Source organism: Callorhinus ursinus, unplaced genomic scaffold (assembly GCF_003265705.2).
Source record: "Callorhinus ursinus isolate GAN/ISIS: 27379988/994484 unplaced genomic scaffold, GSC_fseal_2.0 scaffold1, whole genome shotgun sequence".
Lineage (NCBI taxonomy): Eukaryota > Metazoa > Chordata > Mammalia > Carnivora > Otariidae > Callorhinus > Callorhinus ursinus.
Genome location: NW_027397063.1, coordinates 141,214,444 through 141,231,930, shown reverse-complemented (window position 1 = coordinate 141,231,930; position 17,487 = coordinate 141,214,444). Strand labels below are relative to the sequence as shown.

The 17,487-nt window shown below is 48.8% G+C and overlaps 2 protein-coding genes across 5 annotated transcripts in view; both read left to right on the top strand.

The window, feature by feature from the left end:
- The window catches only part of XYLB (xylulokinase), a 65,378-nt gene extending 60,070 nt beyond the window's left edge, over positions 1-5,308 (top strand). The window contains exon 18 of one of the 2 annotated variants that reach the window (XR_012381034.1): positions 4,574-5,308. The gene's annotated coding sequence lies outside the window, so the exon portion shown is untranslated. The remainder of the gene's footprint in view (positions 1-4,573) is intronic. The other variant, XM_073901920.1, reaches the window with a different exon arrangement.
- A 3,029-nt stretch (positions 5,309-8,337) lies between these two features.
- Positions 8,338-17,487, top strand: part of ACVR2B (activin A receptor type 2B) — a 39,983-nt gene continuing 30,833 nt past the window's right edge. The window contains exon 1 of one of the 3 annotated variants that reach the window (XM_025884185.2): positions 8,338-8,555. In XM_025884185.2, coding sequence (XP_025739970.1) covers positions 8,504-8,555 — 52 coding nt within the window. In that variant the 5' untranslated portion in view covers positions 8,338-8,503. Of the gene's footprint in view, positions 8,556-13,363; positions 13,529-17,487 lie in introns of those variants that run through there. The other 2 variants (XM_073901908.1, XM_073901904.1) reach the window with 2 other exon arrangements.

Here is a 17,487-nt window from a genome sequence, read left to right as displayed (position 1 = left end):
AGAAAAAAAGTTAAAATACTTAAAATAGAGGTATAAAAATAGCTGGTATAAAATAGGTGTAAAAATAGATGAGCAAGGCACGCCTGGGTGGCTCTGTCAGTTAAGCGTTTGTCTTCAGCTCAGGTTATGATCCCAGGGTCCTGGGATTGAGTCCCACATCGGGCTCCCTGCTTAGCAGGGAGTCTGCTTCTCCCTCTGCTTGTGCTCTCGCTCTCTCTGTTTCTGACAAATAAAAAATAAAATCTTAAAAAAAAAGAAAAAAGAAAATGGTCAGCAACAAATAACAAACTATGGACAGAAAAAATACAAATACTTTTTAAGCATTTTTTTAAATGCTCAACCTCCTCCATAATATCATTTCTCATCTACAAAATTGACAAACATCCAAGGGTTTGATAAAATTCTCTGTTACCAAGGCTGTGAGGCTGGTATCAGTACAATTAACAAAACCAAATATGAATGTGATCTAACAGTTTCAGTAAGAATCTGCGTGAAAGTATTAATAAAGCAAAATATTTGGAAAAAAACAAATATTGATTAACATAGGACCAGTTGAATGGATTATGGTACACAAGAAAAAAGAATAAGGAAGATCTGTATGTACTGGTTCCACAGACATGGGGCATTTTTATTTACTTCTTTCCTTCTATTTATTTCTTTAATTCCCCTCAGCGAAGTTTTCTAATTCTTTTTTTTTTGAGAGAGAGAGAAAATGAGAGGTGGCAGAGGGAGGAGAGACAGAGAATGTTAAGGAGGATCCACGCCCCATGCAGAGCCCAACATGGGGCTCAGTCTCAGCACCCTGAGATCATGACCTGAGCTGAAATCAAGAGTTAGATGCCTAACTGACGAAGCCACCCAGGCATCCCCAAGTTTTCTAATTTTTAGTGTACATGTCTTATATGTATTTTGTTAAACTCATCATTATTTAAGTGCTTTTCAAATTGTGCTAAAATATACATACAACTTACTATTTTTATGTATATAATTCAAGGCCATTAAATACATTCACAGTGTTGTGCCACCATCACCACTGTCCATCTCCAGAACTTTTTTTATCATCCCAAACTGAAACTCTTTAGCATTAGACTACAACTCCCATTCCCTTTCCCCCAGCTCTTGATAGCCACTATTCTACTTTCTGCTTCTCTGAATTTACCTATTTTAGGTACCTCATGTAAGTGGAAACATACAACAATCCACAAGAATCAGACAACAACAATCATGTGTCTTGTTTGTTTCACTTAGCAAAGTGTTTTCAAGGTTCATTCATGTAGCGAGGCTGAATAATTTTATGTGTACTCCACATTTCATTTATCCATTCATTGGTTGCTCAATGTTTGAGTTGTTTCTGTCTTTTGGATATTGTAAATAACTCTGCTGTGAATATTGATGTACAAATTTCTGTTTAAGTCCCTGCTTTCATTTCTTTGGGGCATGTACTTGCAAGTGGAATTGTTGGATTAAATGGTAATTCTGTGTTTTTTTTTTTTTTAAAGATTTTATTTATTTGAGAGAGAGCGAGAGCACAAGCAGGGGGAGTGGGAGAGGGAGAAGCAGACTTCCCGCTGAGCAGGGAGTCTGATGGAGGACTCGATCCCAGGACCCTGGGATCATGACCTGAGCTGAAGGCAGACGCTTAAGACATTGAGCCACCCAGGCGGCCCATGTGTTTAATGTTTGAAGAACTGCCATACTCTTTTCCACAGCAGCTGCACTATTTTACATTCACACCAACAATGCGCAAGGATTCCAATTTCTCCACATCCTTGTCAGCATTTGTTTTCTCTGTTTTTGTTTTGTTTTGGTTTTTGGTTTTGATAATAGCCATCTTAATGGGTGTGAAGTGGTATCTCATTGTTTTGATTTGTGTTTCCCCAATGACTAGTGATGTCAAGCACCTTTATGTTCTTATTGGCCATTCATATATACTTAATATTTTCTGAGGCCAGTGTAAGGGTTTTTCATTTTTTAATTGTTTATTACTGGCTTATAGAAATGCTCTGTGGTATAATTGCTACCATATAGAAGTGGATTTTTGTTTGATCTTGTATTTTCTACCTTACTAAATTCACTTATTAGTTCTGGTAGTATTTTGCACTAGTAGAATATGTAGGATTTTCTACATATATCATGTCATTTGTGAAAAAAAAACTGTCTTACTTCTTCCATTTCAATATTTATTTCTTTTTCTTGCCTTGTTCCAATGGCTAGAACATCCAGTATAATGTTGAATAGAGGTGGGAAGAGCAATCATCCTTGCCTTATTCTTGATCTTAAGAGATGATTTTCTTTTCTTTTCTTTTTTTATGATAAACTGCATGTTTGCTGCAGGATGTGGTGTGTGTGTGTGTGTGTGTGTGTGTGTGTGTATGTGTGTGTGTGTGTGTGTATTTATCCTCCTTGGGGTTTACTAAGCTTTTTGGATCTGTGGGATTCTAGTTTTCATAAAGTTGGAAAAAAGTTTAGCCATTATTTCTTCAAATATTTTTGCTGTATTCTCTGGGATTTCAGTTAGACATGTTAGACAATTTGATATTGTTCCACAGGGCATAGAGTTTCTGTTAATTTTTTTTCCAGTCTTTTTTTCTCCCCCATACTTAATTTGACTAGTTCCTATTGCTATGTCTTCAAATTCATAGATCTTACTTTTCCATAGTGTCTAATCTGCTGCCAATTTCATCCAGTTAATCTTTTTTAAAAAAGATACCACATTTCTTTTATTTCTAGAAGTCCATTTTTGAAATATTTTCATTCTCTCTTCATTATGTTTATATTTCCCTTAAATCTTTCAGTATATTTATAACAGCCTTTAAAAAAAAAAAAGCCTTGACTGAAATTCCATCATCTCTCTTTTCTTTTTCTATTGGCTGATTTTTCTCCTGCTAATGGGTCACATTTTCCTGTTTTTTTCTCATGTCTAGTAAATTGTTATTAGATGTTGGGCATTGTTCATGTTTTATTGCAGTGTCAGAATTTGTTGAATTCCTTTTAAAAGTGTTAAACTTTGTCTAGTAAATACTTAAGTTACTTATGTATCAGCTGGATTAGTTCAAGCCTTGATATTGTGGGCTCACAGGGGGAGCCTTTATTCTTGGTTAGTTTACCTCCATTACTATGGAGTGACCCTTTTTGTTTCCAAAGGTGAGGGTCCTAGGTGTTTAATCAGGACTTTCCACTCTGGACGGCTAGAACTATAAAAACTTACCTTTCCTGTGTGAGTTCTTGGCACTATTCAGCTTATAGCTCCTCTGTCTTTCTTTCTCTCACCCCATGGAGTTTCATTGTATGTATGTACAATTCAGAATTCAGGAAAAGACCCAAGGAGACTCCTCTGCAGATGCCCAGCTTTCTTTATGTAATTCCCTCCTCTCTGGTACTCTGCCAGAGTAAAATTTGCTCTTAAATTTGCTGTAGCCTTCTCCATCTTCAGTCTCACTCTCTGTTCTCAACTCTGCAAGGTTGCCAGGCTCTGCTTGGGATATGCTTCCTGCATTGTGGACTGGAATTTGTCTCCAGGCAGAAAGCAGGGGCAATCATAAGGCTCCCTTCATTTTTTTTTTTTCTCTCTCTCTCCGGGATTACAGCTTGTGTAATGTCCAAAAATAGTTGCCTCCTATAGCTTGTCCATTTTTCTTGTTATGGTAGGAGGGCAAATGTGATTCCGGTTCCTGTGTGATGGCTGGAAGAAAAAAACTTATCCAGCTCAATTTTGATTCCACCTCTAGCAGTTTCTCCTCAATGTAGGAATCTGATCTAAAACACAGGCCTGGCTAATCAGGTTTTTTTTTTTTTTTTTTTTTTTTAAAGATCTTATTTGTTTGTCAGAGAGAGAGAGAGAGACAGAGCAGGGAGAGCAACAGGCAGAGGGAGAATCAGGCTTCCTGCTGAACAAGGAGCCTGATGCAGAACTCGATCCCAGGACTCTGGGACCATGACCTGAGCTGAAGACAGATGCTTAACTGACTGAACCACCCTAGGTATCCCTGGCTAATCACTTTTTTTTTTTAAGATTTTATTTATTTATTTGAGAGAGAGAGAGAGAATGAGAGATAGAAAGCACGAGAGGGAAGGGGGTCAGAGGGAGAAGCAGACTCCCCACCGAGCAGGGAGCCGGATGTGGGACTCGATCCCGGGACTCCAGGATCATGACCTGAGCCGAAGGCAGTCGCTTAACCAACTGAGCCACCCAGGCGTAATCACTAAAAGTTCACAGGGACAAACTGTTCCAACTCTTTCTATGCTTACAAGAGTCTCCTTGTATTCACTTGTGGTCGGATTGGGGAAGCCCCTCCCAGTTTCACCTACTGTTCTTAAGTTATTGAGCCATGCTTTCCAGTGAATGTCTCTTAGCTGTTTGGGGATTCTGTTGTTCTCAGGAACCTTATCTACCTTGTTGTGTTCTTCAGGTTCCCCTTGCACAGATGCTGGTCCATGTAAATTTTATTGCTGTTGGTAGTTTGTAGTTTGTCTCCATTTGCTTGTATTTTTGGTGTTTTGGGCGAAATCTTGTCACCTAGTTTTCTTGTAAATGTACATGGATTTTCTGTTTTTTGTTTTTGTTTTCATGTAGTTGCTCTGTGAGGATTTTGGGAGAATTCAGAAACTGTGCAGCCACCAACCGAGCTACCACTTTCCCGGAATCTGGTTGAAGTTTTAAAAGCCTGAATATAATTTACTTTCCCTCTTTCACTGTAATAGTAGAAGAATGTATCAAAATGTAGCCTCCATTAGCTTGTGTCCCTGAGTTATTACAATGAGTATAACTTGCTTGGTGACTCACAATGAACAGGTAGCATGAGTGAAAAATAAATTTGGTTGTTTTAAGTTATTGAGATCTGAGGATTTCCCATTACCACAGCATAATCGAATCTATCTGAAAGACCTTTCTACCCAGTCCAATTAATTTAGTTGACCTCAAGGTGGCCACCATAAGTTAAGAGAGAGCGCGTTAAGAGAAGTATGAGGACTGGAGGAAAAGAAATAAAACAGTTTGAGAATTGTCTAGGAAATAACTTTTAACATCGATGGTACACAGAATAGATTGGAAATAAATAGATAGCTTACCAAGTTTGGACGGGAATTGTATTCCCAAATAAACTATGCATCCACCCCCATTATATATGGTGAATAGTACCCTCTGAAATCATTTAATGTGGTATTGCTGTAACTAAATTACCCACTATTCTAATATATGTTACCCTATATCTCTCATAATAAGCCACTATAGCATATCTCTAAACAGTGACTCTCAGAAGCTGAGAGAGGCTGGGCCACTCCACTTTTTTTTTTTTTTTTTAAATGAAGAGTTCTCGGAGTAAAGTTACAAAAGTTGTGGTTATTTTAAGAGTTTATCTTGATAAATAAATGCATTTAACCCTCACAATATAACGCCTTATAACTATTCAGATACCAAGTCATATTTTAATGCTATAATTTTCCATCTTCTTCCATTAGCTTGATACTGAAGGATGCCACACTCAATTGTTTCTTCCTAATTCCTTGGTTTCTGACTTGAATCATTGAGCAGGGGGGAGAGTAGGGGAAGAATCATCCTAAACACAGAATTCCTGAATGGCAGAACTCCCTGCCATAAGTTTTGTAGTAGACATTTGTTGGTTTTTTGCTTTTCAGCTTCCAGTTACCTCATGTCTGATACCAAATGCGGTATTTAGTGTTCTTGTGGTTCAGAAGAACAGAAAACCCAAACCAAACTTGATTTTCAGATACCCACATCATCTTTCCCTATCAGCTTGGTATTGGTTCATGAACAAAATGGTAGCAGAGATACAGGCTAATCTCAGGAGCTCAACAACATAGATTTCAGCTCTCCAAGAGAGTTGGTTGGGGGTGGGGGGAGAGGAGAGTATACCAGCAGTGGCAGTGGAGATCACAGGGACTCTGAAGTAGAAACAACCTTAATGTGTTTGAGGAGCAGAAAGCACACCAGTGTGTCTGGCTGATAATGGGGAGTTGGAGAGGAAGAAGGGTTGAGTATGTAAAGCTTTGCCAGGCATTGTAACAGGAAGCCCTGGGAGGATTTTAAGGAAGGGAGTAATGTGATACTAGTTCCATGTTTAAAAGATCATTTCGAGTGCTGTATAGAAGTTGTATTATATAGCCAGGCAAGAATGGAAGCAGGTGACTAGTTATAATTCCTTCCAGTTCACTGCTGTTGCAGTGGTCCAGATGTGAGAGGTTGGGTGGCAATGGTATATATGGAAAAAGTGGCTTGATGGTTGATATGTTTTTGAAGCCAGCTTGCTGATGGACTGAGTGTGGGAGAAATCAAGACTGGCTCATAAAGTTTTGATTTGAGCGACTGGTTGTTTGGTTATGCCATTGATTCAGACAACGACAACTGGAGAAGTGGGTTTGTGGTGAAAATGGGGAATTCTGCTTTGGCTAGGTCAGGTTGGAGATGCCTGATAGGCTGCCAAATAGAGATGTCAAGTAGGCAGTTACACAAATTTGGAGTTGCCAGAGACATCAAGGTGGAAGACACCGATGTGTTGGCAACTTGGATCACCCTGAGCCCTTATTGTGATACCTCTCCTGGCGTGGAGTAGAAGAGAGGAACCAGCCAATCTAATTGTTGGCACAGTGGGTTATAGTTGATACCTACCAGTAGGGAGAAGGCATCGATTTATCTTCCCTAGAAAAGCCACTTATTCTGAATATGCAGTTGCTTCCCCTGCCATCATGTGTCTGTTGATATAGCCTCCTGTAGGATTACCAAATACCTGATACACAACCAGGGTATCCCATACCACACTGCTTCTTGCTCAGCACACAGTAGCAGTCAATCCTGTGTTAAAAGGCCTATACAGGGATTGTAGCAAGGAGGTGCTGTCATTTTCCACAGGATTTTCCGGACCTGGAAGGGACCTTTAGAGCCTTCAGTCTTTCTGGACTCCAAAGATGCCACACTTTGGAGTCACTACCCAGATGCTCTTGATGCTTTTGAAACTAGGGGTGGTGGGCCCTCATTTTGACATCAATCAAGGCAATTTTGTTCTGTATGGTGGACTTTTACATAATATTTTGTTTGTATAAGGTTTCTGCTTTTTGAAAAATGCAAAACAGAGGAATCTAACCTCTTCACTTTCTGTGTAAGGAAACAGGCTTAGAGAAGTGAAATAACTCAGATTTCCAGGCACCACCTCCTTCCTGGTTGTCCTTGCCCTGCTCCTGCCTTGCTCCAAGAAAGGCTGTGGCAAGTCAGAAGCCAGAGGACAATTTCTGTATCCAAGGGTCCTGCACCTCATCCCTGAGTTGTGATGGGCTTTCCATCTTTAGCTGGGAGCCCTATCGTGACCTTCCTAAGTTCCGGTTGTGTGATAAGGAGAGTGGAATCTGAGATGAAGAACAAGGGGCCCCAAGGAGGAACGTGGCAGGTGAAGAGGACAGCAGAACCATTCGCCAGACAAGATTTTCAGCTGGGTGGACAGGAGGCAGTTGAGAACAGTTTTGAAGGTGCAGACCGAAGCAGGGGTGGGGGTGGGGGTGGGAGTGCTGAGGACAAGAGTAAGGTTGGGGAAGCCAGTTGCCATTGGTCCTGTTCCGCCTGCTGCCCCTCTGCGGGGAGGGGCTCGGCGCCCTCTCTCAGACAGGTGGGTCCAACTCCAGGATGTCCAGCTGTGCCTTTGAGTGTGTGTGTTAGGGTTGCAGACGTGGAGGACTACCTGTCATTTCAGAGAAGATAACCTTTTCTGCCGATTACTTCGGCACCAAAGACACGACTCTCCCACGGTTCACATTGACCCACATTTCAAAGGTGGGGAAACGGAGGCGCGGGGGGGGGGGCGGAATCCAGGAGAGTCCAGGGGCTGTCCACCCACTCCCGCATCCCAGGGCAGCGCGCCCTGCCTCGCCCTCCAGTCGCGCGGTGGTACGCGACCTCCCAGAGGGCGGAGGGCGAGGGCTGGGGGCGGAGCCTCCTTGTTGTTGTTTCTCCGGGGCACCGCCCCTGAGGGGGGCGCGGACCACGCGGCCGGAGGGCCCGCCTCCCCTCCCCCTCCCCGCCCAGCTCGCCCGCCTCTTTGTATCCAACATCCGGGTTTCCCCGCTGGCTCGGCTCCGCGGCCGCGGCTCAGGAGCCATTTTGGACTCGGTTCAGCTCCCCTCCCCCCACCCCTCCCCCCCGTTCATGGCCCCTCCGGACTCGGCCCCAGTGCCCGGGGCCCGGGCCCAGCCCCGCCGCGCCATGCCTGAGTCGGGCGCGCCCCGGCCTGCGCCCCGCCGCCGCCCCCCGGCCCCCGCGTCGTCCCGGAGCCCGGGCCGCAGCCTGCGCCGCCCGCAGCGGCCCTGAGCCCGGCCCCGCCGCCCGGCCCTTGGAGCCTGCACGCTGCCAGGGGACGAAGGCGCAGGAAGCGCGCGGGGAGACAGACCGAAGGAAGAAGCGGGAAGAAAAGCGCAGCCGCCGCTGGGCCCTGCGCGCCCCGGGAGCGCCGCGCGGCCCTGCCCGCGGGCTCCGGGTGTCCGCGGGGCGGCGCCGCGGAACATGACGGCGCCCTGGGCGGCCCTCGCCCTCCTCTGGGGATCGCTGTGCGCGGGTAAGGACTGGGCGCGGCGTGGGGGGCGCGGGGAGGGCGCGCGGGGCCGGTCCCGGGCGCCGCGCGGTGTTTACCAACAAAGGGCGGGCCCGTGGCCTCCTCGCTGCGCCACCTGCACCCAGTTTGCACCTCCCGGGGCGGGGACTGGGGGCGCGCTGGGCGCCGCGCTCGCGGATCTTGGGCGGACGATCTTGTTTGTGCGGCGGCCTGGCGACCCCGTGATCGGGGCTGGGATCTAGAGCCTCGGGGTCTGGGTTCAGGCTACTCGGGCGCGTGGAACCTAGGGAGCGTGAGAGGAAAACCAAAGCGTGGGGAAGGTGGCCAGATCTAACCCGGGGGTGGCGGGATCGTAGGTGCGGGAGGGGCTGGGGGCAGGACTGCGCGACCCTCAGAGCCACTAGGTGTAGCGAAGGGAAGGGGGCTGCTTCACACAGCCAGGAGGAGTCTCCTGCACCCCATCCCACTAGCGTCTGCGTTGTGTTCCCCTCAAGGCGGGCCGTTGGCGCCAGCTCGCACCTACGCTCGCTTTCCCTGCGGCTGCCCCAGGACGCGAGGTGCGGTCACCCTACGGGACCGCTTTGTTCGGGGCCCCTGAGAAGGGAGGTGGGGTGCGAAGAAAAATTAACAGGTCCGTTTCTGCCTCTGAGAAACACGTGGCGGGGGTGGGGGACCGGCAGGGCCGTTCAGCTCGCGTGTCTGTGGTTGAGGGTGTGTGGGTGCGGGTGTATACACGCGGAGTTCCGCTGGGAAAGCGCTTTTCCCCAAGGCCGAAGCAGTGATTTTCCTCTTGTAGCGGTGTTGGGGCGCGCCCAGCTCGGATTGCGCGCAGGGATGGCCCCCGCATTCCGGTTCGGATGGCTCCAGATAGCCCTGGGAAGCGTGGGGAGCCGCGCATTGAAGCTCCAGGGAGAAGCCTAGGGAGGTCGGGGTGGTTGGTTCGCGGAAGCCGGGGCGCTGGGTCCTGCGCGTCTTTGTTCCCAGCCCCCATTACACATGCAGCGCGGGTCCCCTGCCGCCCGCGGTGGCAGCAGCGCGGAGTCTGGGAAACCCGTGAAGGGCGGGGCCTGGCGTGCAGGGGCGGGGCAGGGATCTCCGCGCTCCTGCGGGGGTGGCGATGGGGGATCTCCGTCCCATCCCATTCCCACTCTCGGCCTCCTTTTAACGTAGCGTGGCTTAGTTGTCTACACCCAAAGCAAGTGAGTTGTCTCTGTGGAGTTTGGAGCTGCGTAGCCTGAGCGCAGGGAGGAGAGGATGAAGACCCCCTTATTGGTACTTGGGCACGGTGTGGCAGGGGGCGTCACGGCTCTTTTGGAGCCATTTCCCGTGTGGTAGAAGCAAAGTGGTGGTGTTGAGCGCGTTGCTCCCTCTGCCTTTTAAGTGCTGCTTTGAGATGCTTCTGAAGGAAAGGAAGGTATTGCGCTCCGGAGGATAGGGCCGCGCAAGCTGACTTAATAGGCTCGCAGTAGCCCGCCTGGCTGTCTGGATTCCTTTTGAAGGTGCAGTGCTCTTCCAAGCCCCAGCCTGCACAGGGGACCTCCTTCTATGACAGGGCACCTCAGACCTGGAACCCTCATCCTAATTTGTCTCCGTGTCGTCTGACCAGTCTCACCTCCCTCCCTCATGAGGCAGGACAGGGTGGGATGGGGCCCCTGGAAGGACTGTATTTTCCCTCTTTTCCTCCGTCCCCCCCACCCCGGCTCTGGCAGTGCTGAGCAGTGTGCTCTGCAAAGTGGGGCAGACTGGAATCCAAGGACCTATGTTGCTGCCGTGACAGGGAGATGGGGTCGCTGGGTGTTTCTTGGGGTCACACCAGCCAGTTCTCTGGTGGCCACTGCCCTGACCTGTGAGGAGCTCTGGGAAGAGCTGCCCCAAGCCCAAGGAGGGGGAGAGCTGGCCCTCCTCTTCCCTTCATTTCATGGATGCTCTTCCGTCAAGCTCTTGGCTTGCTGTTCAGAAGTATCCCATCACCTGCAGCCCACAGGAGGAGGTTCCAGAACAGCACTGTCCAACAGAAATAGAACACCAACCATGTACATCACATAAAATTTCATAGTAGTCGTGGTAATAAAAGGAAAAAGAAACAGGTGTCTTAGCTGGCTTGGGCTGCTATACGTAAAGACCACAGGCTGGGTGACTTCAGTAACAGAATTTGTTTCTCACAGCTCTCGTGTCTGGAAGTCCGAGATCAGTGTGCCAGCACGGTAGGGTTGTGGTAAGGGCCCTCTTTCTGGCTGGCAGATGGCTGCCTTCTCATGTATCCTCGAGTGGCCTTTCGTTCCTGTTTGGAGGGTGGGGTAGAGAGAGATCATCCTTCCTCTTCTACTAACCCCAAATTGAGGGCCCCACCCTCATGAACCAGTCTAACCCTGATTACCTCTCAAAGGCTCCAGCTCCAAATACCATCATTTTGGGGGTTAGGATTTCAACATATGGATTTTGAGGGGACACATATAAACATTCAGTCTACCTCTGCAACTAATGACATACTATATGTTAATTAATTGAATTTAAATAAAAAAATAAACATTCAGTCTATAACAAAGTGAAATTAACTTTAATGGTATGTTTATTTAACCTGATATATACCAAGTAATCATTTCACCGTGTAATCAGTATTAAAACAGTTAATGCGACATTTTACATCCTTTTTTTTTTTGTACTATCATCAAAATCTAGTGTTTATTTTATACTTAGAGAACATGTCAACTTAGACTTTCCCCATTTCAAGTGCTCAGTAGTCACATTTAGCTAGTGGTTACCATATTGGATGGTGCAGGTCTAGAAGAAAGGGGGGAATATATGGTGTAATAATGGCACATGGTGCTTGTTACAGGATCACTGTTCATTTAGTTCTTCCCAAGTTTTTTGTGTTCTGTGCCTGGCTCAGTATCCTTGAGAAATAAGTTATTTGGTTCTTGCCTTGCAACGGACACCTTAGACACACTTGTGTATCTCTTTAGAACTCCCGACATTTGTCTCTGTATTTGGGGTTCAGATTAAGGCCTGTGGGGGTGGAGTGGAGACTTTCTGAGTGGAATGTCAGGAGCCACTGGTGGAAGAGGACCTGACTCTTGTCAGCTTTGACTGCCCCAAGTTGTCCTCATGGGCTGGATGCTCTGATCCTCAGATGCTGTTTCCCCGGGGCAAAAGTATGTATGTGTGATGAGTGAAGGGAGCCTCAGGCTTGTAGTGGTCGCTGTCAAGGGCTGTTGGTGCCATTTTCCAGGGAAGGGCATCCTTTGCTCCCTATGCTTGTACCTGCTGGGTGCTCCTCACTGGACGGCTGGGCTGCCCTTTGGGAGGAGTGGACACCCTTATCTCTTAGAGGCTCTTCCGAGGTAAATGATACCAGAAACTCACCCAGCCTTCCAGGTTCTACAGCTGTGTGAATAAACCAGTCCTGGGATGTCACAGTCTCCCACAGCTTGGGTGGGCTTCTGGTATACTACCTCTGCAGGGTCTTTCTGGGCATCGAGAATCCCCAAATAGCACCTGGACCTCTCCTGGCACTTCACCTAAGGAATTTTCAGGGAGCCCAGTGAAGGGTGCCCGTTCTATACCATGGACCTTTGTATTGTGAGCCCCTCTGAGAATCTGATGAAAGCTGTGGACTCTTCCCCCGGGAGAATACAGATAAAGAGAGAGAAAGCATGTGCGTATGAGAGCCAGCACATGCATTGTACATGCACACTTGCTGTTTTGCCCTGATACCAGCAGCCTGTAGCCCCCTGGATTGGACTCCATGAAGTCCTGGCTGCGCTACACATAGCCACTGTACCGGTCCTGAGGGGCAGCTTGTTGCCCTTGGGGGGGGTGCACTGGGCTTGTTCCCACATTGCTTCTAACCACTGGACAGGACTTCTTTACTTCTGCCTTTTGTGATCCCTGTGTAGTGTTTACATTCCAGCCCTGCTCTCCTCCTTTTTTCTCCTCCAGGCGGCCCTCCCTTGACTGCCTATGCATTCAGCCCCTTCCTGGGAGCTCACGGTAGTGCAATTGGGGACCAAGGGACATCAAGTTTAGAATTAAGATTCACTTGTAGATACTGGCCTGTTACTGTGGATGGAGATTTGGGGGCTGTGAGGAGGGGCTGGTGTGGGAATACTTTTGAGAATGACACTGGATGCACAGCTGTCAGGCAAGGTCCTGGCTGGGTAGACCTCATTCTAGGACAGGGTTTTTCAGTCTTGACACTGTGGACAGTCTGGATCCCATGATTCTTTGTTGTGTGTGTGTTTGGAGGGCGTGGCGGGGAGACCTGTCTTGTGCATTGTAAGATGTTTAGCACCATCCCCGGCCTCTGTTCACTAAATGCTAGTAGTCCTTCTAATTTTGACAACAAAAGTGGCCTGGGTAGAGGGGTTGCAAATCACTTCAGGTTGAGAACCTCCGATCTAGAATGTCCCCGTGCTTTAAAGAGACAGTTGTGGGAGGTGGGGTTATGGCTAATGCCCACAGCACCCCGCCTTCCCGGATTCAGGGTGGGAGGTTGGAGTCTCCTCAAAGCCTGGGAGATCCCTGCTTGCTCAACTTGCTCGGCCTTGAGAGTTTGATTGGAAATGAGCGGTTCAGGAGTCCCTCGGCCAGCCAGCGAGGAGAATCCTGGCGTCCTTGAGTTTTCCCAGAAGCGGTTCGGGTTTCAGGGAGGTGGCGGCCGTGGGTGGCCGGGCATCCTGCCTGCCCGCACCCGCCCACCCGCCTCTGCCCGCTGCCTTGAGCTTTGCACGAGGGCCTCGCCCTCCCACTCGCCCAGAATGTCAGGCAGTGCGTGTTGCCGGGGCCGCCGCGCCGCCTGGAACCCCGGGGCCGCCGGCCGGGCAGCCACCCGAGCTGCGGCTGGGAGCTGAGGCTGGCCGGAGCAGCGCCAGGGCTGCAGCAGGACACGGGCATGCCCCTGCCCTCGAGCAGGCCGGCCGCCTGGCGCCCTGCCCAGCCCGGGGACGCCAGCGCAGGGGGGCAGCCTCTCCCCCGAGGTACTGGTGCAGGCCTCCACCCTGGCCTCTGGGAGGCGGTGGGCAGGGCCCGGGAGGTGGGGTGGGCAGCATGGGCGCCAGCCCTGGGGTTGGTCTCTCTGGGCGCATGTGCCGGACTTGGCAGGTGGACAGCCCCGTGTCTTTACTCCACTCCAGGCTCTGGTAGGGAGGGCTTTCTGGGGGCTCCTCTCTGATCTCAAGCTCAGCAAGGCACAGCTTGCCGCACTGGGACCCGATTGCAGACTGGGGCCTTAGGGTGGGAGGTCGCAGTCCTGAACGCTTGCGTTTCCAAGTTCTCCACACCACCGGTGTGTCCAGTGTTTATTTTAAAGGGCTTCTTACTGGGGTTGAGACTTCTGGTTCCATCTTATTGCCTTCTCGGAATTCTTTATCTACTTTCCTTCCCACCCGGTCACCAATTATTTGTTCCAGAAGAGACACCCACCCTCTTGGGGCTTCCTTTTTTTGGTCTTTCTCCACCAGACTCAGGCCCAGCCCAGCCCAGAGGTGCCTGTTTCCTCAGAACCTTGTCGTGCTGCTGGTGGGAGGGATGCCCAAGTTGGGGGTGGGGGTGGGAATGGGGGAGAGGAGATGCTGCTGCCTTCTTTTGAGTCTCTAAGTTTCTCAGTGACATCTATGTCTGAGGCGCTGGAAACCAACTGATGATAGGGGCTGGGAGTGAGCTGTGCCTCTTCCTGGCCTGGGATCAGTCATGGCTTCCGGCCCTTGAACAGCCCCAGGCTTTGCCCTGGTTATTCCATTCTTGCTGGACACACATGTGCCTTTTTCAGACTCAGGGACTGGCAGCCCTAGCTGGGTGTTTTCATTCATGGACTTGTGGTTATTGGGAGCAGGTGTTGGAAAGGAAGTCTGCCCCACTGGGCAGATGTGTGGCCCTTCTCCCAGGGGACCTTCTCTAGGGGCCTGGCCTGCTGCACAATGGGACTTCTTTTCTCTAGTCAGCTTCTCGGCTGGAGCAGAGGTGTTTTGTGAGGTGAGCTCATGTTCTTGTTTGCAAATGTTCCTCTGCCGACTATTTGAGTTCCACTCTGACAACCAAGGAGGCTAAAATTAGTTCTGGGGAAGGAAAAGGAAGGCTGGTTGGAAACCCAAGCCCTTGGCTGGAGGATGGAGAAGGCTGCTTCCCGGAGTTTGTGGTCAAGCCTTTCGGAAGATGTGACCAGACCAGCTGTTGTCTGTCCATCCGAGGAGAGGGTGGGGCCCCCGCTTGCTGCCTCAACCTGAACCAATGGAAATGGGAGGCTGACTTGGAAGCTGACTCTCCTGAGTGTTGATGTCAGGATGTTTTTTTCTTCTGGCTTGTGTAGTGGTGCACAGTGTTTTCAGGTATGAGGACAATGCCTTTTAATGTCTAATGTTGACAACCCTCTTTCTACCTCCTGCTCTCCCCCATTGATTCAGAAAGAATGTGTGAGTTCTCAGAGCCCTGGGCTGACAGCCATGGGTTAAGAAACCCATGTGCTTTTATGTACTTCATGGGAATTTCCTTGGCACCCAAGTTTTGATGTTCCCTTCAGGTGCTCAGTAGCCAGGCAGACCAGGTCCTGCCTTAGAACTGGCTTGGGTGGGAAGTGGGTTAGAGAGGAGCCCTGTGGCTCGTGCTTCATAAGGAGGTCTAGCCTCTCTGCCTGAGAACCTGGGGATCAGGGTTCATCTGCTCTGGGGCTTAGAAATAGAGGGGCAGAAAAGTTATAGGGGTGAATTCTGCCTTCCCTCCCACCAGGCTGGCCCCTCATGTGGACCCCCCACCTCAGAGTGAGTCCTGCAGGGCCGCTTAGGGGAAGGAGAACTGGGACAATGCAGGTCTGCCTCCCCTGCCCTGAGAAACCACTCCCAAACCTCCCTTGACCCCCGGGTCTCCTGGTTAGGCACCAGGTGTAGCTGGGGGGAGTAGAGGTCACTTTGGCCATAAGTTCTTTTCCCATTTTAAATTTTATTAATTTTTAGTTTTACAAATTATACACATACATTCAACTGCAGAAAATTAGACGTTACAGATAAAACCAGGGCCCTTCACCACTCTTGGTCCCCACCTGGTCCCATCTGAGTCCTTCTACACACATTATCTGTGCATCTGTGGAAGTGCTTAGAGAAATTGGATTTTGTAACTTAAAATGGTATTGCTTCTTTTCAGACATTTAATTGGGGTATGAAATACATGTAGAACAGTGTAATTGTCATAAGTGACAGCTTGATGATTTTTCACAAACTAAATATGCCCATGTAATCAGCATCTAGATCGAGAATCAGAAATTGACCAGCCCCTATCCCCACCAAGCCCTTCTTGCGCCCTTCCAGTCTTACCCCTACACCCCTAAGGGTAATCACCATCCTAACTTCTCACAGCACATGTTAGTTTTGCCTGTTTTTGTGCTTTATATGAGTGGAATCTAACAGAGTGAACTGTTTTGTGTCCATCTTTTTTTTTGTGCTCACCATGTTTGTGACTTAACATCTGTATTGTTGCATGTCATGCCTTTTAAGTTCAGAGATATGTTTTGGCTATCCTTCTCATACGTATGGGTCTACCTTGATCTTTTTTAATAGCTGTGTGAAATTTCAAAGTTGGTATATAGACTACATTTTATCTAGTCTGTTGATGGATTTTCTGACTGTATACAGTTTATGCAGATTGGTTCTCAAGGATAGATGATAAGAGGAATTTCCAGGTCATAGGACATGTATATTTTATTTTTTAAAAGATTTATTTAAGTTATCTCTACACCAAATGTGGGGCTCGAACTCAGCCCTGACATCAAGAGTTGTGTGCTGTACTGACTAAGCTAGCCAGGCGCCCCAGGACATGTATATTTTATTTTATTTATTTATTTTTTAAAGATTTCATTTATTTATTTGACAGAGAGAGACAGTGAGAGCAGGAACACAAGCAGGGGGAGTGGGAGAGGGAGAAGCAGGCTTCCCGCTGAGCAGGGAGCCCGATGTGGGACTCGATCCCAGGATCCTGGGATCATGACCTGAGCCGAAGGCAGACGCTTAACGACTGAGCCACCCAGGTGCCCGACATGTATATTTTAAATTTTAATAGGTACTGAGAAAAGGCTGTGCTGTTTTTCCCCCCCCCCCCCCCCACGAGGCTACCCAGGTGATGGCAGTGGGGGCAGAAGCTGGGTGAGATGGCAGGTGGCCTTCTGCAGCAATATGTGAGCCTCTCCCCCCTGCCTCCAAAAATGCTAGATGACAGAGGTTGGAAATAACCCACTTCATGAAGGGTGCCCAGACAAGATCTAGTGTCTGAGAGCCAGAGAGTCTCCTTCCTGTGTCTGAGCCTCCTGGTTACTGTGTTGATAGAGGAGAGGTAGCAGCGGACTTGCCAGTAAGTGCTGGTCTGGGTTTGGGATGGCTGTGTGAGCTCGCCAGCTGTGCTGTTCATGGCCTCCACCCTCCAGAGAGACTGACGCACTTGCTGAAGGTTGTGAGGAGCTGTGCATAACAGGACACCACCACTGGTGACCCCAGTGCATTTGACAGGATTGTGGCATGGCAGGATCCTGATTGCACATGTGGTGATCATGGTGGTAGGGGGTATAGGAGACATTTGGAGAAGAATTATTTTAGAATCTGGTGAGAAGCTTCTCATGACAGAAGGTGAGCTGGTGAGCTTCACTTCCTGTCTGAGCGTGTGTGGTGTTCCCTTGTATAACTTTCTGCCACGATTGGCCACAGAACTAGGGAAGATAGTTTGAGATGACTGTTCTCCAGAGCCTGTGCTTTCCTAGGCTTCTTCTCCATCATGCTGTCTGCTGTTTCACTGCTCTTTCACTGGGATTCCTTATGCAAGCCCACTTGTCAGGCTCTGCTTGTGGATTTAGGTGACAGTGGATTTATGGTACTGTTTCTAGGATGAATGATGTCCCAATCAGCTTTCCCACATTGTACAGATGATGTGCACGTCTGTGCATTAGACTGATAGGGCTGCC